We start from the raw sequence: 25,834 nt of genomic DNA on the forward strand, positions 1-25,834 counted from the left end.
TTCAAAGGCAAGATGAAGATAAATATTCTTAAGATAAATATTTACAACATGATTGATTACAAACTGCCACATATTCAGTGTGTGGTTGTACTTAGCTATACTCTCTCGTGTCACATCTGGTTGCAAACAACCAAGATGGCGACGGCCAAAATGCCGAAGTCGATGCTGAATGAACTGATTAGAATTTGGACCTCACAAAACACGTTTTCTGGGCCATAACTCGAGAATTGATATGCTAATTATGAAAGTTTCACATCAATGTCTAGCCAGATAAAATGGTACAGTGACGACATTTTGGACAGACATGGATGTAAACTGCAACATGACATGGTGGTAATTCTAGTTTATGTGGTTTGGATCAAAGTGAATTGAACCACATCCTCTAATATACAGAATAATGTGACACTTTCCCAAATAATCACAACATCCCGCTTTTGTTAATATGGTCAAACTAACCAAAGAAGGAAAGTAACACCAGCCATGGTGCTGATTGTTTGTTTACATTCGTGTTTGGCTGGTAACTTTGTGCTGTGTAGCTGCTGTCTGAGGTCAGACGGTGTAGACGGTAACACGCCATTAAATTTAGACCTGACAGTAGCCTGTGTGCCTAGTTAACAAATAAAAATGGCTGCCGAATATCGGGACCTGCTTGTCAAGTTATGGCATCGAGAGAATTGCAGTAAGCCAGCATTCACAGAGAGCTACAGTGTCGCCGCTCCTCCTCCTCCTCCTCTTCCGTCGGATGGAGAAGTGGTACGACCGGCTGTGTTTCTGTGTCTCCTGTCTGTGCTGCAGGGTTTGAAGGCTGCTCCATGGTGCCCTCTATCTACCCGCTGGAGACGCTGCACAACTCGCTGTCCCTGAAGCAGGTGGACGAGTTCCTCAACAAGGTGTGTGAGAGCAGCAGCGAGGCCCACGCCAAGACCATGAAAGGTAGGCCCGCACCGCGAGGAAGCACTGTTCTATACCGACTACTTAAGTTAATGCTGACGAATGCTTTGTAGAGGGAGAAACAACACGGTGTTCCAATGCAACACATATTTTAAGCACATGCCATTGAAGGTTGTTACATGTCCAAACTGTTTTCATGCCAAAGCTTCGCAGTTGGAATTTAAATATGTGATTCAAGTATTTGACAAAAATATTTAATTTAATCCAGAAGTATTTTTCCAGATATGTGTGCTTTTGAACTGTTTATTCACACATCCAGTGCATTTAGATCTCTTTATGTTAAATATATTTGGACAGTGACACATGTTGTTGTAGTGGATCTGTAATCCAGCACATTGGACTAAAAGAAATACGGAGTATGAAGTTTAAGTGCTTGATTTTATCTTAAAGGGTGTTTGAGGGTGTTTAGATCCATACTGGGTTAACGATCAGCTCCACAATTTATGTCCATGTGGACAGACAACTGTCCTTTAAATACACCAAACTGAAAGTAAAACGATAAAAAAGGATTAAATATGATGACTGTTTGAGTTTAAATTAACTTGTTTAATTCTTTTCCGGGGGACTACGTGCAAAAAGACACTATAAAGTTGATCTGATGTGCGTGTTTACACCCACATCAACTGGAGTAAACCAACTCAACAAAAACTCTTCAAATATCAAACGCTGCACTGTGGTTCTATTAAGAAACTGACATTTGGAGCCTGATCATAATGTGTTTTTCTGTGTTTTTCTGTCTCCGCTCCAGCGCTCTCCAGCCTGTTTGACTCTCAGAGCCAGACGTCTCTCTACAGCCCTCAGCAGCCGCTGTCCTCCTCTGGCTCTGAAACGTCTCTACGGCCGCCAAGCCAGCCTCTGTGGCGTGAGTGTTTTTATACGGCTTTATGGCTTTATGCATTATGTAGGCCCACTTCTATCTCTTCTGGTAGATGTCTGCATTCAAATGCAATGATGGGGATTAAGACCAGAGGTCGAAATATATAACAATATAGATATATATTGTAAAAGAACACTGGTCTTTGGCAGGTGAAATCTAAAGTGGTCAAAATTCATTTTGACTTCCTTTACTGCAGACTTTTATCTGCAATGACCTCGTGGTTACAGATGTTCATTTTATCATCACAAACAGGTCACATGCTCAGTCCCCAAATTAGCTAAAAAAAGCAGGTGTCTTTGAACCAAACTCGGCTGCTAACTGATGCTCATTTTATTTATGTATTAATCTCTTTAGTCGTATATTCACAAGAAGAAGAAAAAAGGTTTGCTAACAGATTTTACTGTCAAGTCGTAGATGCTGACAACTGCAAAAGTAGATCACACGTTCCTTAAAGATATTTTCCATTTACCACAACCAGAGCGACATGTTTCACTCAGCGCTTCATCGTGCTTCTTTCTCTCTTTTACTGATTATCTCCCCTTTTCATCCAGCGTTGTTCACACTTTGGGTGTTTTTTTTTTTTTTTATCTCTCTGTCCATCTTATTTATCACCCAACAAACATGCAGGGATGCTGGAGGATGTTCTGCTGGTGGTTTATTCTCCCTTTGGCTGTAGTTACAGGACAGCTGTGTGCCAGTGCAGAGTCATTGAGGCTGTTTTTATGCGTCGAAACGACAGTGAAACGTGTCATTCTGGTGAAAAGCTTCTGTAATTTCTCACTATACGGATTTAAAATGTGTCTTAAATGTTCATTATTCGATTGACCAATGAATGGAGACAAAACTTCATGTTAAAATGTACTGAAATCTCAATTATACTAGTATATTCTAGTGAGAGTATTAATATACACGTTGACGTGCAAGCTTGATTTATGAAGAAAAAACATTTTCATCAAGTTTTCCATGGCAACAGAAGATGAAGCTGCGAGGACATGACGCTGTTGTACCGGATCACTCCCCCCTTCTTTGTTCACCTGGTGTCCCTCCACATGACGCACAAAGTGCTCAGAGTGGAGAGAGGACTCAGGATTAATAAATGTAGTGTTTTGATATGTTTTGAGGGTTAAGATCTGTGTTCCTGAGCTACAAAGTTAACTGACTTTATCTGTTTTAAAGATGGCAGTATCCCCTCCAGTGCCGTATCCAGTGCGGGTCCCTCCTCCCCGATCACAGAGAGCTCCGGCCTGAACTTCAGCTTCAGTGAGTAGACCATCTGTGGAAAAGAAAGGACTTCTGGGAATCTAACGGCACGATCTGAGGACCTCGGTGTGTCTGCCTCTCCATTCATCTTTTCCTCCGTCCTTCTGCTCACATTCACACATAAAAACAAACACTGGAGGAGACGCTGCTTCTGGAGAGAAGCCACGGTATTACAAAACACTCTGACTGTAAATATCACCACTCCGACTGTGCATGGACTCTTCAGCTGCACACACGTGATCACCACAAGAGAGAAAACACCGGACCATCAGCGCTTTTAAAATCTCTCATCACCTCCATCCTCCTCCTCAGTTCGTCAACACATTTGTGAAAACGGCTCCGACTGAGTAACGAGCATCAAGCCAACATTTAAGACCAGTTGTGCCTTAAGCTCAATTTGGATGCTGCCTACGTTAAAACAACAACAACAGTGCCTGTTTTTTTGCAAATATATTTGCAAAATATCTCACACACCAGCTGCCTCGTCTCTGACTTTAGGTAAGTCTGAAATGCGTTTCAGACTTTGAGTCAAGGTGTCGGCTGGCGTTCATTTGCATCTGAAATAAATTTTTTGCCAATCACAGCCCACCCTGAAACTAAACAAGCTGTTGTGTTTTTTTACTTCTAGTGAGATTTAGTATCGTGTAATCAATTTGACTTGCAAATGTCTGCACGTACTGCAGGCTGACAGTTGAGGCTTTTGGACATTTCGGCAAATTCACTGTTGTTGTTGAGAGTTAAGATGAGACGATCGATGTTTTCGTTGTTCTATGAATACTGCTATTAAATTAAACAATTTTCTATGTAAAAGTCAACAAACATTAGTGTTGAACCCTGGTACCTACATCTATGAAGAGTAAAACACTGTAATTTGGATATAAGCCCCGTAATCGTGAACCTGGACGTAGACGAGGAAGTCAGGTGACGGAGCCACAAAGTCGGCAAACGCAGAACTTTCACCCATGAGACCGATAATCAAGTCAACGTTGACTTATTTTACCGCCAACTGCATGAGTCACGTAACAAATGTACTTATTCAACCTCAACCTAACCCAACACCACCTCTGATCGTATCGCTGGACGTTAGAGAATCATACAAACTGTTGTATGAGGACACTTTGATCTTCTCACTCTCTGTAAGAAAGCAAATAAACGTGTTCCTCCAAACGTGACGCTATTCCTCTTAAGACGAAAACAAAGAGGCTGGTGCAGCACGATGATATCCGATAATATTAAGATGAACGTCATGCAGTCATGAGGAATTATTCCCATGAATCATCAGGGTTATGAGCTCATCGTGTTGGTGCTCGGTACCTTTGTTAACCAGATGTTTGCATCAACTCGAGCCAGCTTCATCAAACTGTTTTCAAGGATCGTCTGCTGTTGAATGGAAACACAGTTTATCTGTGAATGTGCCTTTTAAAATGAATATCCAGCGTATTGTCGGGGGTCTCCTGCTGTATTTCCATTTCAGAATCAAAGGAGAGAACCACTTGATTAAGTAAATGGTATTTTTACATTAACTACTGACGACTGCAGCTTTCTCAGTCGATGCTGAATTGTGACTGTTGTGTGTTTTAATGTAAAATGAATGAAATGTTTCTACTGATTGATTGAGTGATGCTCAGGTAGACACGTCATGAATCTACGGATGGAAATTTGTTTTTATCAACATGTGACTGAACTTTGGGGCCATTTCACTTTCAATTACTTCTAAAATTTATAAATTCAGTTGCTGAATTTACTTTAAACTCCAAATAAATATGTTTATTACTTTGACCGAAACCTTTTTAAGAGAGTTTAAGCTGTATCATAAAACAATGACTTGCAGTTTTATTTTTTACAGTAAAGCTCTGTGATTACGGGCATTACGTTCAGGCAGAACTGTCACAACAAAACGAGAAACAAAACGAATCAAAACCTGGAAACACCCGCTGGAGAACAAAGAGTTTAGTTTAGATTTCAAAAGGACTAAAGGTTGGCTGATGTAGGTCATTTTAGTTGTGTATTTATGTAAGTATTTAATGTCTACCAAAGAGGAGGAAGAGGAGTGGTTTTGTGTGCTGGAGAACAAAATGGATGTTTAATGTGTAAAATAAAATATTTCTGTCAATCTCTTGAGATTCAGGTCCTGCTTTAATGTGAGGAAGAGGAGGAGGAGGAGGAAGGAGGAGTGTGTCTTTTTTGGTGGCCCACAGTCTAGACCACACGTGTCAAACTCAAGGCCCGCGGGCCGAATCCGGCCCGCCACGTCATTTTATGCGGCCCGCGAATCCGCCAGCAAAAAAAAAGTAACGGAAATTATCACGTTAATAATAATGTTAAATGCCGTTAATTTACTTATTTGCACATACACGTGAGCACGACTATCAGGCATGTAGAGAAAAACAAAAAATAATGAAATTACTGAGACATAAGATGGAAACAGTTTGTTTATTTCATGGTCAAGAGTGTTCATGTTGCCCTCTAGTGGCCATGGTGAAGAACTGCAACACACTCAATTCATAAAGACAGCGTCAATGAAGACGGGACAACACACTACCACTTCCGGTTCCGGTAAGTACTTTCAAAATACAGTGAGCAAAGTAACGGAAATTATCATGTTAATAATAATCTTAAATGCCGTTAATTTACTTATTTCCACATACAAGTGAGCACGACTAGCATGCATGTAGAGAAAAACAAAAAATAATGAAATTACTGAGACAAGATGGAAACGGTTTGTTTATTTCATGGTCAAGACGACTCATAAGCTTTTAACTGCTCCATAAACTAAGCTCCTTGTCAACTCTTCTCTCTCCTCGTCTCATTTCTCCCGTTTGTTTTTCCTCCCTCAAGTTTTTAGTCAATCCTTCTGCTTTTTCTTGATCTCTCCTATTTTCTCCTTCTCTCCTTTCCTGTCATCTCCTGTTTTCACCTTATTCTTTCTTTCCTGCTTCCTCTCCTCTTCTTCTTTTATCTCCTCTGTCATCTTTTTACCTCACCCCTTTTCTCTGCTCCACTCTCCTTGTTTCCTCTCTTCTCTTTGTTTCCTCTCCTGTCCTTGTGTCCTGTTTCTTCTCCTCATCTTCCTCTCCTCTCCATATCTACTCCTATTGTTTCCTCCCCTCTCCATATCTACTCCTATTGTTTCTCCCCTCTCCATATCTACTCCTATTGTTTCTCCCCTCTCCATGTCTCCTTTCCTTGTGTCCTCGCCTGGTTTTCTCTCCATATCTCCTCGTTTCCTCTCCTCTCTTGTCTTCTCTCCTTGTTTCTTTTCTTCTCATCTCTCCTCTTCATGACTCCTCTCCTTGTTTCCCTTCCTTATCTCTTTTCATATTCTCTCCTCTCCTTAATCGTGTCCCCCGCCACTCCCTTTCTCTTTCCATCGTCTCTCGTCTTTTTTACCTCACCCCATTTTCCTCTCTCCTCTTTCTCTTCTCTCTCTCTGTCTGTTTGTCTCTCTCTGTCTGTCTGTCTCTCTCTGACTCTCTCTCGCTCTCGAATAGTGATGACTCATGCCTCCTCCTATTGCTCCCTTGCGTTGCCATGGCGACATCCCCAGATGTAATTGACTCCTCCTGGGTGACGGTAGAGAGACAGACAGACAGACAGAGAGACAGAGACGAAGAGAGAGAGACAGATACACAGAGAGACAGAGACGAAGAGAGAGACAGATGAGGGAGAGAGAGAGACAGATACACAGAGAGACAGACGAGGGAGAGAGAGAGAGAGAGACAGACGGACCACCGACTCACCGGAAGCCAAAAGCTGATGTCATTCTTTCTCTCAGGCTTTATTTCTACATTCACACACACTGAAACACACACATGTCCATTCATCGTGTTTCTGCACACACGCACACACACCCTTCTCTCTTGCTTCTATACAAACCCGACTGTAGCCTCTTTCATTCATTCCTCTCCATTGTTTTCTGCATGTCTTTATCAAGTTGTACTCCAGTGGTGGAAGATAAAGAAACAGAAATGTCCTGCAGTCAAAAGTACGAGGAGAAATCCTTTATGGAGGAGACGGAGAGGAGCCTCAGCACACCACAACGTTACACAGACGTGTGTACAAGTAGATGCACGTTGTTGTTGCACGTTAAAATAAACAGCTAATGACATGTATATGTAAATTTACAATGCTCAAACTATTAATCTTGCCTCCTGTTGTTGTCTTGTGAGAGATAAAGGTTAAGAAATGGAAAGATCAACCACAGACTCCATAACAACCCTTTTAGGTTATTCCTCCTGTCAGAGATGTTTTTAACTGGAGGAGGTCACCGTGACCCAACTGCCTTCCTCCTGTTCAGTGACTTGGCTTTTACTCGGCTAATTACCTGAAATGTAAATACAAAGAGAGAAGTGGGAGGGAAAGCCGAGCAAGGAGAGTAATTACTAGTTGTGCTGAAGAGAGAATTGCCCTCATTGAGTCTCACGTGATAGTGCAGCATGAGACACCAACGGGCCAAATTCCTTCTTCTGTCTTTTGTTTCTCTCAGTGCTGAAAGAAAAACACACTTTACTGCAGGGGAGAAACGAGAGACAAGGATAAATTAGGAGCCGTTCATCACCGGCTGTAATGAATGCGGAGGGTGTTACAGCATCAGGTGTAGGCGTGACGCCATTAGGGGGGATTTTAGAGCCCAGATTGATCTCACCGTCCCCCTGAGAGTACGATTATTGAGTTCTCGTTCCCTCACTGCTCAGTCAAAGATCTGTAGAGATCAAATGGAAATGTGCTAAAGTTATTTTGTCGAGTGAGAATGTAGTAGTGCTGCTGGAGCATTACTTCATCTTTCCACCCGACTGTCATCGTTTTTAATCATCCAATCAGATGTTTAGTTACACTCTCGATAGATAAAATGACCTGTAAAGAGACGAGAGAGAGAGACAAGCAAAACACGACACACTTGTGGATTTAAATGTACTTTAATAGATGATCACCAGGCTGTTTCCCTTTTACAATGAATCTGCAGTAGTTCTAGTTTCACCAGTTAGATTTAAAGAGACAGAGAGATATTGAATATTGCGCTGAGGAAGAAATCGTAACTAAGATTAATACAATGCAAAAAAAAGGAGAGAATCGAACATAACTACCAATACAGCGTCTTCTTAACATGTTAACAGGGCAAACAATAAAAGCACAGCCTAGTATTATATCACTGTAGTTCATTTCAGTACCAGTTAAGACAATAAGCTGTTTTTTTTGTGTTTTTTTCAAATATACCTCTTTAAAATAGCATTGCATTTTTATTATTTCCATGTTAAACAATTACATTCAGGATTATAACTAAATAAATCACATGCAGAGAGATGAGATGGACAGATGACGCCATATTGAGATCAAATGGTATCTTCATTTCGATGCAGGTATGGCGATGAAATTGAACTGAATGATGCAATTTTGTTTCCATCCTATATTTTGTCAGCGTTTTTGTGTAGCTCTCTCGGTTGGAGGAGTAGTTAGCAGTTTTGATCTAAAAGCAGCTGAAACGAACATCGGAAGGATAAGTTGTCGTACCTTTTTAAGTGAAAGCGACGTGTATAAATCCGTGCTCAGTACATACATGTACATGTAGCGTTTGTTTCATTTCATCGATGGTTTTTGAGTCTGCATGTGTTTTCAAGTCGTCATCAGGAAAAGGATAAAGTTCCAGCTGCAGTTAGTACTATTTCTGTGTTACTGTTAATGGGTTTGTTTTCGGGATCTCGGTTGCTTTCTGTTGCAAACTTTTCTCCTCTGGAGCAGAACCGTGATTTATCATGACAAATCTGTCAAAACGGTATCTGCTCTCATTGTATTACTGTCCAGGCTGCTGTGAGTTGTTTTTATTTCTCTATTGTTTTGATCCAGCAGCATTCGCACGGTCGTACCAACTCTACATTCAAGAAAAATAGATCTCCTCTATAGTGCATTCAGCTTCTGTGTCGTCACACAGTTCAGTATTGAGTGCTTCACAGCGTTCTACTGATGCCTTGAACATCTCAAGGCTTGGTATTTGGAATCTGCCAACTTAAAAACATTATTCAGAGACAGTACGACATATCAGACCGTCCACAGAGTCTGATCCGTACATTGAAAAGCTTCTTCCTGGCTTTTTGGACACATTTCCAGACGGCATCGCAGAGGCGGTGAAAGGGACTTTTTCGCTTGTTTTCGATTAATTTGAATTCTCTGTCTCCTCGGTCTAAATGCGCCCTTCAGTTAATCAACTCCCTCCAGACTAGGGTGTGTACTTGTGCGTGCCCAGCTGTTTAATATACAACCTGCATCAAACAGAAAAAAAAAAAAGCTGTCTGCTTCTGAATCATCACAAGCATGAGATGCATATCAAGGCTTACACTGTGCATAATGGACACATATATACTGTGAAGGGAGGCCAGGCAGAGCAAAGAGCACGGTGGCTTTGGAAGATGAGGTATAAGGTAGTGTGAGCGGTTAACAAGGAAAGGAAAGGGCACCGGTCCCAGGCTGACAACACGCATGAAACGAGGAGTCACATTTTGAATCAGATTTGAGAGAAAGAGCGAAGTTAAACTGTGCGAGCAGAGGATCCTCCCTGCGTTTAGTTGGCAACATCCTGACTATCAATCCATCATCAAGAGCTCAAACTGAGTCCTTTCTGGGAATCCAAGCCTCCCCTCCTCCATCGCCCAGCCTGGCCCGTCCCCAGTCCACACAAAACAAAAACAAGCATGTGATGAGCCATCTTGGCAGAAATATAGTTCTTTCTTTAGACAAAAAAGTGAAATGTAAATACAATAAGATTTGCTTCTCAGCACGCATTTGGAGAACATTAAACCAGAATTAATTGAAAATGTAAATTTGTTACTCTAAAAATTATATATAAATGAAGAAATAAAACTTGGGCTCGCGTAAATTAAAGGTGAGCATGTGAGCGACTCGTCAACCTGTCTGTGAACCAGCAGAGAGACCTTTCATAGCGAGCCCACGGAAAAGTCAAACCCTGCTGCGTTATATTATTATTATATGCTCGCACACAAAAAACGACCTTAAAGACATTCCTACTTTATATTTGCGTCCAGTACAATCGTAATCATTCATGCTCATTCTATAAATATTACTGTGGGATTAATATTCGGTAATTGCTTCAAAACTAAGATGCTGTCCCTTTAACTGCTAGCTCAGTTTGGAGGAACGTCTAGTACATTATCTTATAATACAATGAAAGTTAGTTTCTCCGACCACACTCACTCTGTGCTTCAACTACAAACAAAAATCCAACTTCTAAACTCTCACAAAAGTACATTCCTATTTGGTGCAGTTTCTCTGCTCGAAGACATTCATGTTTGTTTGAAAGTGTCGGTTCAGAATGTGGCATTGACGCTGAATTGGATCACAGAGATCCCAAAGTTATTTAGTGTACTATTTCCAAGTGTGGATAAGGTTTGTGCGTGTACTGTATGAACCGGTTGGTCTTCTATTGTGGTGAACTTGTTCTGTTTGATTTACCCTGGTTTCTGGCTCCGTTTCAAAATGGCTGACATGTCCTTAAAATATCCCCCTCTCTCTCCAAGAGCACAAGCTAAAGGCACATGAAAGAAGCCTCCTGTAACACACTCCACACTCACTTTTTCCCTGAAAAATAACTCCAATAATACCTATAAATATTGCAGTTCTTACTCCCTCTGAAGGGGCCAGTGGACGGGCTTCTGTTGCTACATTTGTCACCGGTCACTGCTCGTTTCATCTTCCCATCGCTCTGTGATATCGACGGAGACGGTGAGATGTAGCTGAACGGGAGGAAATGACCGATTAATTAAACCTTCTCCTCAAATGCATCATCCAAACCACTGCATTCGCCTATTTCCCTGTGCATCATCACAAAATATATAATTTATGTAACATAACTCTGTATTGAAATAGAAACGTTAACCCTACATGTATACTGGAGTACATACGACCATCAAAGAGCATGATAAGGACTTAAAGAGGGACCATTACATCCAGCAGAGGTATGATTTAGTGCACAGACATCGTCGTCCTTTTGCCTGGCACCTATTGAATTCACTTGAGCATTGACAGCCAAACAGTGTAGTGAGCTATCTACACTATACTGCATTCCACACTTAAAGGCTGGCTAAAGAGAGGACTAACCCTCTGCAGTTCTTAAAGAGTCCGAGCTAAAAACGCAAGCATCATGCACCAGCTAGGATGTGAAAGCCGAGCAGAAAGAGGTCCAACTTCAGGCACCTCCTAAAACTTCACCACAAATGACGAGAAGGAACATTTTTTTTTTTGTGTTTTTTTTGCAACATCAATCTATGTAATTATTGAGTTCATCCAACAGCTACTGTAGCGTGATCAGAATTGCAAAGGAGGAGCACAGATGGTAAATAAACAGGAAAATGTCTATTCTCCTAAAAACACTGCATGTTATCGATCACTGATTCATTTTTGGAGAAGTTAACTAATGAGAACTTCTGTTTTTACAGTGTTTTTGCTCTTGTTTTGGCCATTTTGGATTAGAAATTTGCTACTTGGGAGTATTGAATTTCCGTGTCAGTAGTGATTTGAGCCGTAGAGTTTTAGAACTACACCTTGCAAATCTCTGGCATTATGCATTTGTGGGATAATGACGTCCATTCGTCTGTTGGATTTGAGGCAAAGCGAGCGTGATAATGTTACTGGAAATGTTTTAGAATTTTTTACCACGATTGTAAGTGCCTGTGTGAGAAGAAAAAAAACATAACGGCACGTTATTTTTTGCGTCATAAACCCCACTGTCACAGAGAGCATAACTTTGATTTCAGTTAACAGAATCTAGTGTATTGAGGGCTGCAGCAAATGCGTTTTGGACTGGTACCATGAGAGCGAGAAGCTTTGAAGCAGAGATTGCTGTTCGGTCTCGCTCTACCTCCAGTGAGAACAGATGACGGGGAGGGGGCAGACGGGAGGAGGGGGTGGGGAGGAGCTCAGAACTCGATCTTGCAGGCAGGGAAGGACTCATCCTGCATGACCACGGTGCTGCTGGAGGCCAGAACCATGATGTTCAGGTCCTGCTGCCTCTCGTGAGTCTGCTGGTACCAGTCCCGTGTCACCTCAGAGTCGTGGGTCGGGATCAGGGTCACCTGACAGGGACACATGGAAATAAAATGAGAGGGGGCAAAGTATATAACATAACATGACGTACTATACTATGACTTTTTCTGACATTTTATTTCGAAATCTTTTCATTTTGTCGATCCACTGCACAGCACATATTTAAAAATAAAATGTGTCACAGGGCTCATCATTTCCAGCAAACATCAAGGAGACAAATGAGGGCAAAACAGCATCACCGACCTGTTTTAACCAAATATTCTTTGGTCTAGCTCAGCTAACTACACCAAATCCATCAGCCTGTTAGCATGTCGTTTACTACCAAGCCTGTTTGTAACCGGTAGTGACAAAGTTAGTGTGTAAAGGTGAAACACGGGAGCAGAGGATACTAATGATTGTGTTAAATTCTAGCAGTGGCACAGGAAAATAGGGGAAACACTGACCATATTTTGGGTTGCATGTTGAAACATTTCTGATGTTGCTTGCAGGTGAAGGCAGGTTTAGTTTTCTCTGCTTTTAAGGCAATAGCGCAATTACTGTAAAGCACCGTTTTCCTGAACGTTTTACCAGGACCGTCATAATTAGGTCGGTATAGACGGCCTGATGAAGGTAAATACCTGTAAATTGGAGCCCCACTGAGCTTTGCCCTCCAGCAGGGCATCCAGGACTCCACGGCTGGGCTCTCCACTGCCCGGGTCGTTCCCGCTCACCACATAGTACGAAGCTCGCACTCTCTTGAAGAACTCCTGATCCACGTTCTTGGCACTGCAGTGGTTGGGCACGTAGGCCAGGTCGACATAGATGGGTGGTCCAGGGGGCACGGCCGAGCTAGTTTTCTGGGAGTTGTTTCCTGGAGGTGAGCAGAGATATAAAACAGCATTACAGGCGAATAGACCAACTTGTTCCTCAACTGAACAAATTACCTGATGTTCACTATCTTATTTATATAAATCAATCACTCATTAATTGACCACAATTAACCATAAATCTGATGAAGAGCAGTTGCATGTCTGAATTATAAGACAGTCAAGTGCAGACTTATCATAGCTGCAGAAAGAAAGGCAATGTTCAAAATAAGCTGCTAACATGATTGCATTGATTTACATAAACAAATAATTAAATCTAAAAATAATGTAACCACTCAACTAGTTAATTTGCACAAAATCTTATCAACCACATAGTACATGTACAACTTTCCTAAATGTCATCTCCTGACGTTAGTATAATTATTTATATGTTAGTGTAGTTAAGTATATTTCAAAAGCTGAATCACATTTAAATATTGTGAATTCAAAAACACTATGTATTTGTTTGGATGACATTATCATTGCTTTTTGATGAACATGTAAATGTTGCTAATAGCTGGATTCCGTTGGATCACTGGGTCTTAACATCTACTTCTAACTTAATTTTAATTGTCAAAAAGATCCAATACCAGGTATCAGTATCTCAGTATCAGTATCTCAGATATATCATTTCTAGCTTTGGAAAATCCTTAATCTGGTGAGAAGGCAGTATGAATCAACCCAGGAATCATGTTGAAGGTACATTTCTGTTACGTTACAGGATGGGAAGATGTTAACACACCTGAACTGCTCTTGACTCCATTGACCAAGCCTTTCCCCGGGTTGAGGATCTCACTCCTGGAGCCTTGAGTCTCAGACATCTTGATCAGCCTGGAGCTTCGGTCTGCATCCTTCCTCCTGAGGGAGGCTGATCGAGGTGAGGCGGAGTCCTTGGAGGTCTGCTTCACTGGAGTAGAGGACCTCTTCCTGACTTCCCCCTTACGAGCGGGGGAGGCCGACTTGGGTTTGCCCTTTCTGAGGCCCTTGGTGGTCTTGTGCTCCTTTTTAAGAAGTTTCTCTGTGCTGCTGTGGTCATTGAGAAGAGCCTCTGGATCTACCATGCACACATCTGGGTGCGGAGGGTGGGGATGAGGGTCCTTCATCGGGGTGGGAGATGGGTCATGAGTCTTCTGAGCTGACCTTGGTGATGGAGGATGGTGACCCCCCCCAGCTCCAGATAATTTGTCCACCGGCAGATGTTCGGCGTCTTCGTCCGAGTCCAGATTTCCCTCAGCTGTTATGGACGGACACTCCTCGGTCTCTGGAGGAACGTCAGAATCCGACTGTGAAGGCAACGACTCGCTCGCTGATGTCGGAGGTGTTTCCTCTCCAGCTAACGTCACAGCCAAACCGGACGACATGGCGCCGGGCAGCTGCTGTGGCCCCTGTCCAGCATCTCCGGGTAAACTCGGAGTGTGGTGGTGCCTCTGCTTGTGCGACCTCCTTTTCACGGAGTGTTGCTCCTGATCGTCCTCGTCTCCTTCCTGGGAGTGGTCACTGCGGTCGTCCTCCTCACCCTCGCCCTCGTCACTGGAGAGCGGATGAGGGCTCGGGTTGATGAACGATGGAGAAAGTTCTCCTTTGCGATGTTTGTATTCGCAAGAGGAGTGGCCTGGATAGGAAGCAGAGGAGGAGGCGGCACCGGTGTTCAAGTCAGAGGGACGATCAGCCCTTGCGGCTCCTTTGCTTGATGTTTCTGTGTGATGGGTATCTTTCGACGAGGACATAGCGGTACTGTGGACACTGGTCATCCATTCCATCGCTTCTTCATCCTCTTCCTCCTCGTCATCATCACCATAACCTGGAGGAGGGGCACTTGGGCAGTCTTCAGGCCTCTGTAGTAGTTCCCAATCAGATATACTGCTCCTTCTCCTGACCTCTAATCTCTCTGGTGGCATCTCCAAGAAGCTTTTCTCCTCGATTTTTTCTGCCTCTCCTTTCTTACCATCTTCTGCTTTTTCACACATCTTTGGATCAGATGTTGCCTTCCTCTCCTCTGTGCTGTCTTTACACAACCTTTCCTCTATTTTCTGCTTGACCTCACCGTCTTTAGCAGTTAATGTCTTTTCATCTTTTTCTGAAACCTTCTCATCTTCCTTCAAAGGTGCAATTGCTCTGTTTGTGTTCTCCTCTTTTACCTCCGGTGTTTTCTCCTTTTTCTCTTTATCGTCCTCTGCTTTGGACACGACTGTTGTGGCACATGTGGTTTTGCTAGCTCCGCTATCACTAAGTGAGTTAAGTGAGGCTGTCTGTTGAGTTGTTTCCATCACCACGTCAGGTTTAGACACAACAGTAGTAGAGGTGTTGGTGACCGTCTTATTCTCTGTGGACTGTGAGGTACTACCTACCACATATGACTCGGTTATCAATGAAAAACTCTCCTTTTGCTCAGCCACTTTGATTTTTTGACATTCAATACGACATGGTAAGGTGCTGTCCTCCATTTCAAGTGTAACAGGCTCCTCATCGTCTGATGACTCTTGGGACACCTTGTCAGAGGAGTGAGCCCTTTGGAGGGGAGAGACATCAAAGCAAGCCTCTGATACACTCTCTGACACCTTTACTGGTTCCATGCTTTGCAGGGATGGTGCAGCGGAGGATGGTGTAATCTTAGTTTCTAGCATATAAAAACAGTCAGTGCTTGACTTTGTCTCAGTTTCAGGCTTTGCAGAACCACTTTGACCCTCAGTCTGTTTGTCAGTGGTAGACAAGAATGCATATGATGGTTTGGTCTCATCAGACTGGCCGGGTAAAGACACTTTTGTTGCAGGTTTCGTCGTCACCTCCATGTACTCATCTCTCTGAAATCCTCCAAAGCAGGAGCTCTGAGACTCTGCCGCCGATGGCTCCTCTTTGGCTAGAGGTACTCTAGGGCTTGATATTGTTGTAAAAGTTTTGACTTTGTCTCCACACGGTTTGCTCAAAGGGGCAGAAGTTGAGGCTGAGGACGAGTAACTGTATGATGTGGAGGAGTATGTTGAAGTAGAGTATGTTAAGGTGGTGTATGTGCATGGTGATGAGGCACTTTCCTCATGTCTTGTGGTGATATCTAGGGTCTGCCCCTCATCTAGATTCTCTTCTTGGATGTTTCTTTGGCTATAATATGTATCATCGCTTAGCTTGGCTAGCTGGGAGGCATCTGAGAGCACACAGGTTTCTTCTTTATCTTCCTTCAATCCTACTTGACTATTCTCACTGTAAAAATGCTCAGAATAACCTCCAGATCTACTCTGTCCGATGTCGGCATAGCTACCTCTTAGAGGAGGGGAGGGACTAGATGTAGTCTTGGCAATGGATTCTGAATGGTCAGGTGGCAAAAAGCTGCCTGTCAAGCTGCTTGTGGACATTGGTTGACAAGTTTCCTTTTTCAAAAAGCTTGGCGATAGAGACACTTTGTCGTCATCTCCTTCTTTTGTCTGTAGTACTTCATAAGAGCTCAAATCCTCTGCCGATGACAACCTTCTCTTTGTGGTTGGTTCAGGAGACAAATACTTTGTGTCTGTGTCCTCTGCTTTCTTTGTTTCAGGAAGTTTTAGAGCATCTGATGTAGTGAAACCACTTTCGTCCATTCTGCGAACACTTGGGTCTGGTGACGGAGTTGTTTTACCTGCATCGTCACTCCTTGCCTCAGGACGTTTGGATGTGGCTGTATCATCTTTGTTGAGTGGTTTTGTTTCAGGAGATGATGGTTTTTTACTCACGTCCTGCTTGTCTGAAGCTGAGGCATCGTCAGCTGTTGGTTTACAGACAGTTTCATCTTTAAGGAGGGTTGATTCAGGCAGCTGAGACTTTTTATTTGAGTCCTCTACCTCTGCTAACGTAGCACTATCACCAGAGCTACGTCTGCACATTTCTTTTTCAGACTGTTCTCTGGCACCCTTTTCCATATCTACATCACTCAAATCCTCCTCTTCTTCCTCCTCCTCCTCATCATCATCATCTTCCTCCTCATCATCATCATCAACATTGAAATCTTCCCCTTCTACAAGTAACCCTTTATCTATCAGGCTCTCTTTTCCATAAGGAAAGTCTGACATGGATTTACAAGAGGCAGAGCTGCTAATTTGATTATTCTCAGATGCCAAAACATTATCGTCTATTTCATGTCCTGAAAATGTGGCAGCAGAGGCAGTCCTTGACGTTTCTGCTTTCTCTAAAGTTGATGCTTGTTGAGGTAAAATGTCTTTTTCTGCAGGTGAATGCCGACCAGATGGAGATCCCTCATGATCAGAGGACTCCATTTTGTCTTTGAGTGACTCAGCAGATTTTTCTCTCTCCTTTTCTGTTGTTCTTTTTTCTGTGAATTCCCCAAAAGCTACGGGAGCAGCAGACACTTGGGTACCAAGATCTGATTGGCTCCATGACGGAGACGGTGTTTCTTGTCTTAATGATGCACCTGCTGATTGAACAGCAGCACTGGCAGAAGCCGTATCACTTTCTCCTGTCGCCCCCGTTGGAAAAGCTGCTGCCGCAGCACCTTCCTTCATGTCCTCTTTCTCTTTCTCCGATTTCTCAGGTTTATCCTCTTTGGGACTGAAAGAATAAGACTCAGCCGCCTGGGACATTTTGTTATCTTGCATGTCCACGGATGAAAAGCTCTTTTCAACATAAGGTGTATCTGGTCTTTCTTCTCGCTCACACTCTTCCTCTTGGCCTTTCTCCCTGTCTTCATATTTAGGAGAGGCACTATGGTGGCTGCTTCTCTCACTCTCAGTGAGAGACACTGGGCTGTAGTCGACTCTACTAAAGGACAGAGGCTCGTCCAGGACGAACATGGCTCCTCCAGCCTCTGTCTGGCTTGTTCTTCTGTTATCATCAATACCAATATCAGAGGCGTGATCGAAATCCAAAGAAACCTCGCTTTCTTCTCTGGAGTCCAAGTCATGATCCTTTGGAATTGGCTTTTCATACGGATCGTACTTGGACGCACCAAAGGTTTGCTTTTCATCTCCGATGCTTCCACCGACTGTTTCCTTCTCTGAGGTCATTTTTGCAGTGTCAGATTTAACAACTTCTGTGTGGCTGGCATCCTCAGAATCCAACATAAAATATGAACAAGGCTGTGATAATCCGGGAGAAGCCACCTCTCGCTCTCCTTCCATCTCCCTCTCTGCTTCCTTTCCTGGTTTCTCATCCAGCTTTGCTTTTTCTGTAGCACTGACCGCTGAGCTTGTCAGAGGCGGTATTTGTTGCTCTTGTTGTGGTGTTTCCTCCACACTGGACTGGCTCTCAGTGCTCGAGAGCGTAGAGCTCCTGGGTTGACTGTCGGTGCTCGATACTGTTGACAACACGGGCTTTTGCTCAGTTGAGTCCGATATTGGCTCTGCTTTAGCTGCTGGTATATCGGAAGCCTTTTCTTGTGTAGTCGTCTCCATTGATGTGACAATATCAAAGGAGGGCTCTGGCTTGGCAAGTGGTGCAGCTGTGGTTTCTTTGCCTGCTTCAGGTGAAAGTCTGGATTCTTCTATGCCAAACTCTTTGCCGTCTTCATCTATCGAGGGCTCCTGCATTGTGAGTGTTGGTATGATCCCTGTGGTCTGCTCCGATATTGGCGGTTTAGTTTGGTCACTTGTCTGTGGTTTTTGGGATGAGGGCAGGCCTGCAGACGAGATGTCATGTTCTGATTTTCTCAGCTCCACTGACAAAGGTCTGGAGCCTGCTCCTCCCATACAAATGTCCTCCTCCTCTTCATCTCCCCTGTCTTCGTCAGACGACTGAACCACAAATGCTTCTCCTGACACTTTCAGTGCAGGTTGTTTAATGTCTTTCTCTTGTAACTCCTCTCTCTCCCATTTCTCCTCTCTGGTGTGGTCTCCATCACAGGAGTCTTTTTCAGTGATCTCATCTGTCTTCTTGTCGGCAACATCTTTTCCTTTCATCATCTTTTCATCTTTGGTGTCATCAGTCTCATAGGTGTATTCTTTTTCTTGTTCTTTTTCCATTTTCTGTTCTTTGCTCAGTTCAGCAACATGCGTGTCGTCTTTTTCTTTCTCCATCTTCTCGTCCTTTGCTTCTTTTTGCTCCTCCTGGATGTGGCTGGGAGACACACAGACGTCATCTTTCACTGGTTTCATGTCTTCACTTGATGTAGTTACAGAGGTGCCTTGCTGAATCTCTGCAGCACCAAAAGATTCCTTCTCAACCTGAGTTCCAGTAAGCTTATCAGAGGTTGCTTCATGTATATGCTTATCACTAATGTCCCAAATATCATCCTTTTTCGTTCTCTCTTCTTCCAAGGTCAGAGACACGGGAAGATGCACCTCTTTTTTATCATCCTTCTTTGATTCAGTATCGAAAGGATAATCATCTTTCCCTTTTTTATCATCTTTGGCGCTTAATGTTGGATTGTACATCTCTTCCTCTGCCTCCTGTTTGGTGGATTCCGCTTCACAACTGCCCTGTTTGCCTTCAACCTCGATGGTTTCAACTTTAGATGACTCTTTCTCTTTCCCATCCTTGGGCTGCTCTACACTGGAGTCAGTTTCTTTCTCCTTGTTAGTGTCATCTTTCTCAGTTTTTTTATCTTTAATTTCCTCCAGAATCGGTTTGTGATCAGAGATATCAGCCTTCTCCTGCTCTTTAACCTCCTGCGTTTTCATCTGTTTGTCAGGAATGTCACCATTTGTCACCCCTTTATCATCCTTTATGTCTTTGACATATGTATCATCCTTCTGCTCCATTTCTTTCTCTTTCATTTTAATTTCTTTATCATAAATATCATCCTTTGGGATTTCTTTTGCCTCCTCCTTGAAGAGTTTTACATCAGATGTAACATCTTTCATCTCTACCTTCTCCTCATCTTCAGGGGGTTTCACACCAGAAATGTCTTTGCTTTCTTCCTCCTTGGTAGGTTTGATACCAGAAATTTCATCCTTAATAATTACTGTATATTTTTCTTCCTTGATGGGTTCGATAGCAACACTATGATCTTGAATTGACACCCATTCCTCAGCGAAAGTTTCCTTATTATCTACTGCTTTCTCCTTTTCTTCTTCTATCGTTGATTTGACAGCACTAATATCTTTACTGATTTCTTTCACCTTTTCGTCTTGCATGGTGGGTTTAGTAACAAATTCGTCCTTGGATGTTGGATCTTTGCACATCATTACATCCTCTTCCTCTGTCTTGGCGGTTTTGACAGCATCTTCATTACTTTCTTTCTGCTTTCTGTCCTCCACGACTGGTTTGATGGCATCTTTAAGTGTCTCTTCTGCTTCTGCCTTGCTTGATGCGGCAGAGAAATCATCATCTTTACTTAATTGTACATGCTCTGCTTCTATCTTGGTAAATTTGGTGGCGGAAGTGTCATCTTTACTTTCCTCTTGTTCCTTGTCTTTTGCAAGTGTTGGTTTAGCAGCAGAAGTATCTTCTGTTCTTGGCAGTTTATCTTCTTCCTCTGCCTTGGTAATAGCAGCAGTATCATATTTACTTATGTCCTCTATAGTAGGTTTGAAGATCTGGGCATCATCCTTGCTTGTCGTCATATCTTTTTCCTGCTCCTTGGAGAGTTTGGTGTCAGAACTATCATCTTTACTTGTCTCCTTATCTTTTTCTTGCTCTGTGGCTAACTTGGCAGCAGGAATTTCATCTTCACTCAGGCTGATGGTTGAGACAGCATCTCTACAAATCTCTTGCCCCTTAGCAGCAGACGTATCCCCCTTACTCATCATTTCTTCTTCTTTGGTGACTTTAGCAACAGTGATGTCACCAATCTCTTTATCATCTTCCCTCTGCTCATCTGTAAAGGACTTGGTAGCAGAAGCATCTATCTTTTCCATCTCTTTTTCCTCTTTCTTGTCTTCAATCACTTTGATATCAGATGTCTCCTTTTTCTTTTCATCTTTAGTAGGTTCAGTAATGGGCATGTCGTCTCTTTTTACCTCTTTCTCCATCTCGTCTTTAACAGGCTTGATATCTGTGGCGCGGACCTGTTCAGTCTTTACAGGGCTAATATCAGAAATGTCACTATCAAACAAATCATTTCTTTCAAGCTCATCTTCCTCAGCACCTTTGTTTTTGAGGTCAAAATCATCAACTCTCTGCTTCGGCTCATTTTTCATTTCTTTGTTCTCAGAAGCAACAATTTCCATCTCTGCTTCTTTGGTTGTGACTTCAGGAGTGTGGTCCTTTTCAGGCTCTTTATGCTCTTCTTTGGTGGCTGTAACAGCCGTGAAAATGTCCTTTGCAATTTGCTCTTCTTTGATGGGTTTAATATCAGAGGTATCATCCTTTATTGTCTCTTGCTCTACTCTCTCATCCGTGATGGACGTAACGGCAGAAACGTCTTCCTGGATGACAGATTTCTGTTTTTGCTCATCCTTGATTTGTAGGACATCAGAGGTGTCGTCCTTTTCTTTCTCCTGTTCTGCCTTAATGGTTTTAACTGCAGGTTTATCACCATGATCATCATCATCATCTTTCTTGTTATCATCTTTATCGTCCAGGAAACGACTTTCCCTCTCTGGAAAGGTTCCTGTAATCGGCACTTTGGGTTCTTTTTCTTTGAGCATGTGGTCCACCTCTTTATCACTTTGTCCAGATGAAATGAGGGAATCCCTCACTGACGCGGGTGGCTGAACTTCTCTTAAAGACGCAGCAAACACAGGGATTGTTTCTGACCGCTTGCCTTCATCTTTTGGCACTGATGAAGAGTCTTTTTCTGACTCCTTCATCACTGGAACCTCTTTCATGTCCTTCTCAAATGATTCGTCTAAAGATGTTGAAACATCTACTTCATACTGATCTGCTTTCTGTTTATCAACATCTTTTTGTGTCTCTGTTCCTGCTTCATCGGTCTTTTTTGTTTTCTCGTCTGTTGCTAAATCAGGGAAAACCTTCGTCTTGTCTTCCACTGGTGACTGACGAAGAGGAGAGTGAGCCGCACTCGGTGGTCCGGACTGTGGAGGGGAGGCCATTTTCACAGTGATATCATCTGGACTGAAGCAGCGCTCTTCACTCTCTGAAGTCACTGAGTCCGATCCAAAAGGTCTAGTAGGCACAACAGATGAAATATCCTTAGGTGCAACAGCTATTCTATTTTCTTCTTCAATTGGTAGGTGGACTGGTTTGGTGTCTTGTATAGAAACTGGAGACACTGAGCCAGCAAGCTTTTCAATATCCGTCTCTTTATGTTGTAATAATTGGGATGAAGCATAGCCCTCTTGGAGTTTTTCAAGTGAAATGTCTACATTAGGAGTTTGGTCTTCCTCCTCCTCTTCCGCTTCCTCTTCTTCCTCGTGAGCTTCGGGAGCTTTAGCCGGCGTCTTCACTTCTGCAACAGGAAGCTCAAAGTCATAAGAAGGAGACTTGGACTGTTTGTCTTCTTCTAAAGAAGGTGGTGAAAGAGATCTTGCAGAGAGTGGCTGCTCTTTGCCTTGGGTGGCTTCGGGTGGGGTTGACAGGATAACGGGACTTTTGGGGGGTTCCTCAGCTGAAGGTGCTGCAACAGATGCCACAGATTGGTCTTCAGCAATAGAAGTAGGGAAAGAGCACACTTTGTCATACTCCGTGATGGACGTTGCAGAGGACACATGCTCCTCTTCTGCCAGAGGAGCAGTGATGATGTTGGTGAACACCGATACCTGCTCGTGCACGCCTGGGATGAAGCTTTTCTCGGTCATAGCTGCAGCTTGCATCTCCCTCATGCCGTGAATGTTGACAAATGATCCGGTCTGATCTGGAACAGAGATGTCGTAGGCACCGACGTCATACTGAAGGTGTGGTATCCTCTCCTCTGCCTCCTCGTGAATCTCCTCGTCAGAGATGGTCTGTTCCGTCTCAGAGTAGCCGGGGATGGTCTCGTCTTGGATGTAGGAGATGGGTTCAGCTGCAGCGGCTCCTTGAACTACCGAGGTTATGGGAGCTGTGGCCCCTCCAACATGTGACAGGTAGCCCTCCTCCTCTTCCTCTTCTTCAGCCAGAATGTCAGTGACCATTTCTTCTTCGGCTGCATCTTCAGGTTTGATCTCTTCATCTGCTATAACATCTAAATCTTCTACCTCCTCCAGTTCAGCTTTCTCCACTGCCTCCTCCTCCTCCTCGTCTTCCTCTGATGGAATCGTTTGGAGCTGCACTTTTGTCCCAACCTTAGCTGAGAGTTTTTCGGATTTCTCCATTTCTTCTAACTCATGTTTCCTGTCAAGACCATCGTCCTTTGCTTCCTTCCATTTTGCCTCATCTTCCTCTTCACCTATTCCCATATCTTCTTCCACCTCCTCTTCTGTATTTCTTTTGGCAGCCGGGGCCTCTTCTTCCTCCTCTTCCTCATCCTCATCCTGAGATGCTGCTCCTTCATCCTCAAACTTTTGAGCATCTTCCATTTCTCTCTCTTCTGTCAACTTGTTGTTGTCAACTTCAGCTTTGGCTTCTGGGGCTGATGCCTCCTCTTCTGGAGACTTTGTTTCAGGTGGAATTTCAGATGCTTCCTGCTTCTCCTGGGTAAGGCTTTGTGCAGTCGGCTCATAACTGTCTGGAGGCTCTGCTGATACATCTACAACTTCAGCTTTTTTCATATTTTCAAAATCCTTGGTGAGGTCTTCAGGGGTTGAGAGAACAGACTTGCCCTCAACAGCTCCATTCTCTGCTGGTTCAGGTTGAATAGTTTCAGGTTTTGGCTCCTCAGGCTTCGGCTCAGCAGGTAAAGTCTTTGCTGCTTTGATTTTTCCGGTCTTTGCTTTACTTGACACTTTAGCTTTGTGCAATGTCTTTCTGACTTCTGGAGTAAACGGTTTCAGGTCAGGCTTTGTCATTTTTCTCAGCTCTGGTTTGGATGTGTCCTTCTTTTTGTCGTCTTTGGACTTAACATCTTTCTTTTCATCTTTTTTAGCAGAGTCATCTTTCTTTACTTTCTTGATCTCTTTCTTTTCCTTGTCCTTTTTCTCATCCATTTTTGACACCCTTTCCTTCGGGTGCTTTTTTAAGGATTTTTCCTTCAGGAGTTTTTTCTTTTCTGGCACATCACTTTTAGATTTTATCGTTTTAGTAGGCTTTTTCTCCTCTTTTTTCTCAGAGATATTTTCCTTCACAGATTCACTCTTTGCCTCTGTGGCGGCCGACACATCATCTTGTCCTTCATTTTCTTTCTTTGAGGCTTTTGCAGTCGTCTTCGGCGATGACTTGAGGCTCTCTCTGCTGTCTGTTCTTTGTTTTAACTTGGTTTGTTTTATAACAGAGGGAGGAGCTCCGGAGGCAATATCCTTTTGTGTGGCAACAGGATAGCGCAAGAAGTCAAGGTGCTTTAATTTTTCCAGACCCTCTAGGATCTTGTTTTGTGGTGCATTCCCAGGGAACAGCACTCTGATGATCTTTTCAGCAGGGTTGGCAGGAAGCCAGACGACTAAGGCTGTCACTGATGTCAGGTAGGGCACAGATATTTCTCCTTCTTTCCCGTTGGGCAGCACAATACCAGTTTTGGCCTTGCTGTTGCCAGCCCACTTCTGCATTAAAAATTGCATCTCTTTACTGTCTTTGACAGGATTGAGAACATACATGTCTAACCTGCCCACTCCCATCTTGTGGAACAGAGTAATCGGCTCAATAGTGTTGCTGACCACTCGACAGAGAGGCTCTGGTTTGATTCCAAGTTTATTCAGGTACTGCAAAGTCAGCGAGGCCTCTTCGATGCTGCGTTTCACTTTAAGATTAGATTCTGGCATACGGAGCTTCTCTGGCACGTTGAAGAACACCACACCTAGTTCAGGAGAGATCAGGTTCTTCATCCAGTCGCTGTAGTCGGTGGAGCCTTGAGACTGCTCATCCTCCTGTTCTGCTATCTTCCTCTGAAGCAGCCCATTGATACCTGGGAGATTGTCGGCGCCGATGTGCGTGAGCAGAATCGAGTCAATGCGGTCCAAGTGACGAACCAGCTTCCAAAAGCATGATTTTCGTTCAGAGCCTCCATCCACTAAGATGTTGAAGCCATTTACGGCAAAGAGAGCAGAGTCTCCGCGTCCACCGGGAAAGATGTAGCAACACGGTTTGGACAGTTTCAGGAAGCCTCCGGATGTGGGTTGCTCCAGGAGGTCAAAAGGCGAAGGGACGTCGACCGTCTCAGAGATGTACTCTGTGAACTCGGTGACGCCCTCCATCTTGGGAAGAACAGACTCGGGGTTTAGTTTGTATTCCAGAAACTCACGCAGGGTCTGCTGCTGTCCCAGGGAGCTCCAGCCCACCTCCCCGCGGCAGGACACAGTAAGTGTAGCCTGCTGCTTGGGGGCTGTTGTGCCCAGTAATTCACTGACCTGCAGGAGGGAGACACCCAGACACATTAGTCAGCGATGAATGCATTACTGTGTTATAAGTGTGTTGTGAAGACCTGCTTAAGAAAAAAAAAGTAGCAAAAAAATAAATTATCGATTTAATTGGAAGGTGAGAATGTTGGGACCTGAATACCTTTGCTATCAATACATTCATTCTGTGGTGGAGGCATGTACCTATCCTTTCATAATAAATCATTTCAAAACACTGAAACATATTCACAAATGTACAAGATACTTTTGCAGAAGAAAAAAGGATTATGGCAGCTGTGGCTAGAGGGGGTCGTTTTCCAATCAGAAGATTGATGGTTCGATCCCCGGCTCCTCGAGTCCATGTCTGTGTGTCCTCAGGTAAGATACTCAACCCTAAATTGCTCCCAAAAGCTCTGCCTTCAGTGTATGTGTGGGTTGGTTAGTTAGTTAGGCAGTCACTTAGGCATGGTAGCCCCTGCCATCAGTGTATGAATGGCTTTGAGTGGTCGGAAGACTAGAAAGGCGCTACAGGCAAGTTAAAGTCCATTTACATTTCTTAATAAGTGTTACTGGACAGTCCTTTTGACTCACCCCAGGATCAGCAAAGACACGTGACAAGGTCT

The 25,834-nt window shown here is 43.5% G+C and overlaps 2 protein-coding genes across 6 annotated transcripts in view; one reads left to right on the top strand and one right to left on the bottom strand.

Annotated features, from left to right (window-relative positions):
* ppip5k1b (diphosphoinositol pentakisphosphate kinase 1b) overlaps positions 1-5,205 on the top strand; it is a 38,063-nt gene extending 32,858 nt beyond the window's left edge. For all 5 annotated transcript variants that reach the window (XM_076089527.1, XM_076089529.1, XM_076089528.1 and 2 more), the window contains 3 exons: positions 796-933; positions 1,700-1,813; positions 3,005-5,205. In XM_076089527.1, the coding sequence (XP_075945642.1) occupies positions 796-933; positions 1,700-1,813; positions 3,005-3,096 (344 nt within the window). In that variant the 3' untranslated portion in view covers positions 3,097-5,205. The remainder of the gene's footprint in view (positions 1-795; positions 934-1,699; positions 1,814-3,004) is intronic.
* A 6,807-nt stretch (positions 5,206-12,012) lies between these two features.
* map1ab (microtubule-associated protein 1Ab) lies at positions 12,013-25,223 on the bottom strand. The gene is made up of 4 exons (XM_076089533.1): positions 15,611-25,223; positions 13,727-15,532; positions 12,757-12,989; positions 12,013-12,168 (listed from the first exon to the last, which is right to left on the bottom strand). The coding sequence occupies exons 1-4, from the start codon at positions 25,068-25,070 to the stop codon at positions 12,013-12,015; spliced, it is 11,655 nt and encodes a 3,884-aa protein (XP_075945648.1). The 5' UTR covers positions 25,071-25,223.
* Positions 25,224-25,834: the final 611 nt, after the last annotated feature.

This window comes from Anarhichas minor, unplaced genomic scaffold, assembly GCF_050575085.1.
Source record: "Anarhichas minor isolate MPS153535 unplaced genomic scaffold, ASM5057508v1 ptg000011l, whole genome shotgun sequence".
NCBI lineage: Eukaryota > Metazoa > Chordata > Actinopteri > Perciformes > Anarhichadidae > Anarhichas > Anarhichas minor.

Bases quoted from the DNA above. Each gene is read 5' to 3' on its own strand.
- map1ab (XM_076089533.1), bottom strand. From the start codon at position 25,070: ATGGAGGGCGTCACCGAGTTCACAGAGTACATCTCTGAGACGGTCGAC. The intron at 15,533-15,610 runs ATATGCTAGAAA...AGGTGTCAGAGA, and splicing joins GTCAAGCACTGACTGTTTTT to GTGTATCAGAGGCTTGCTTT. The intron at 12,990-13,726 runs GTGTGTTAACAT...GCTCACCTCCAG, and splicing joins TGGAGTCAAGAGCAGTTCAG to GAAACAACTCCCAGAAAACT.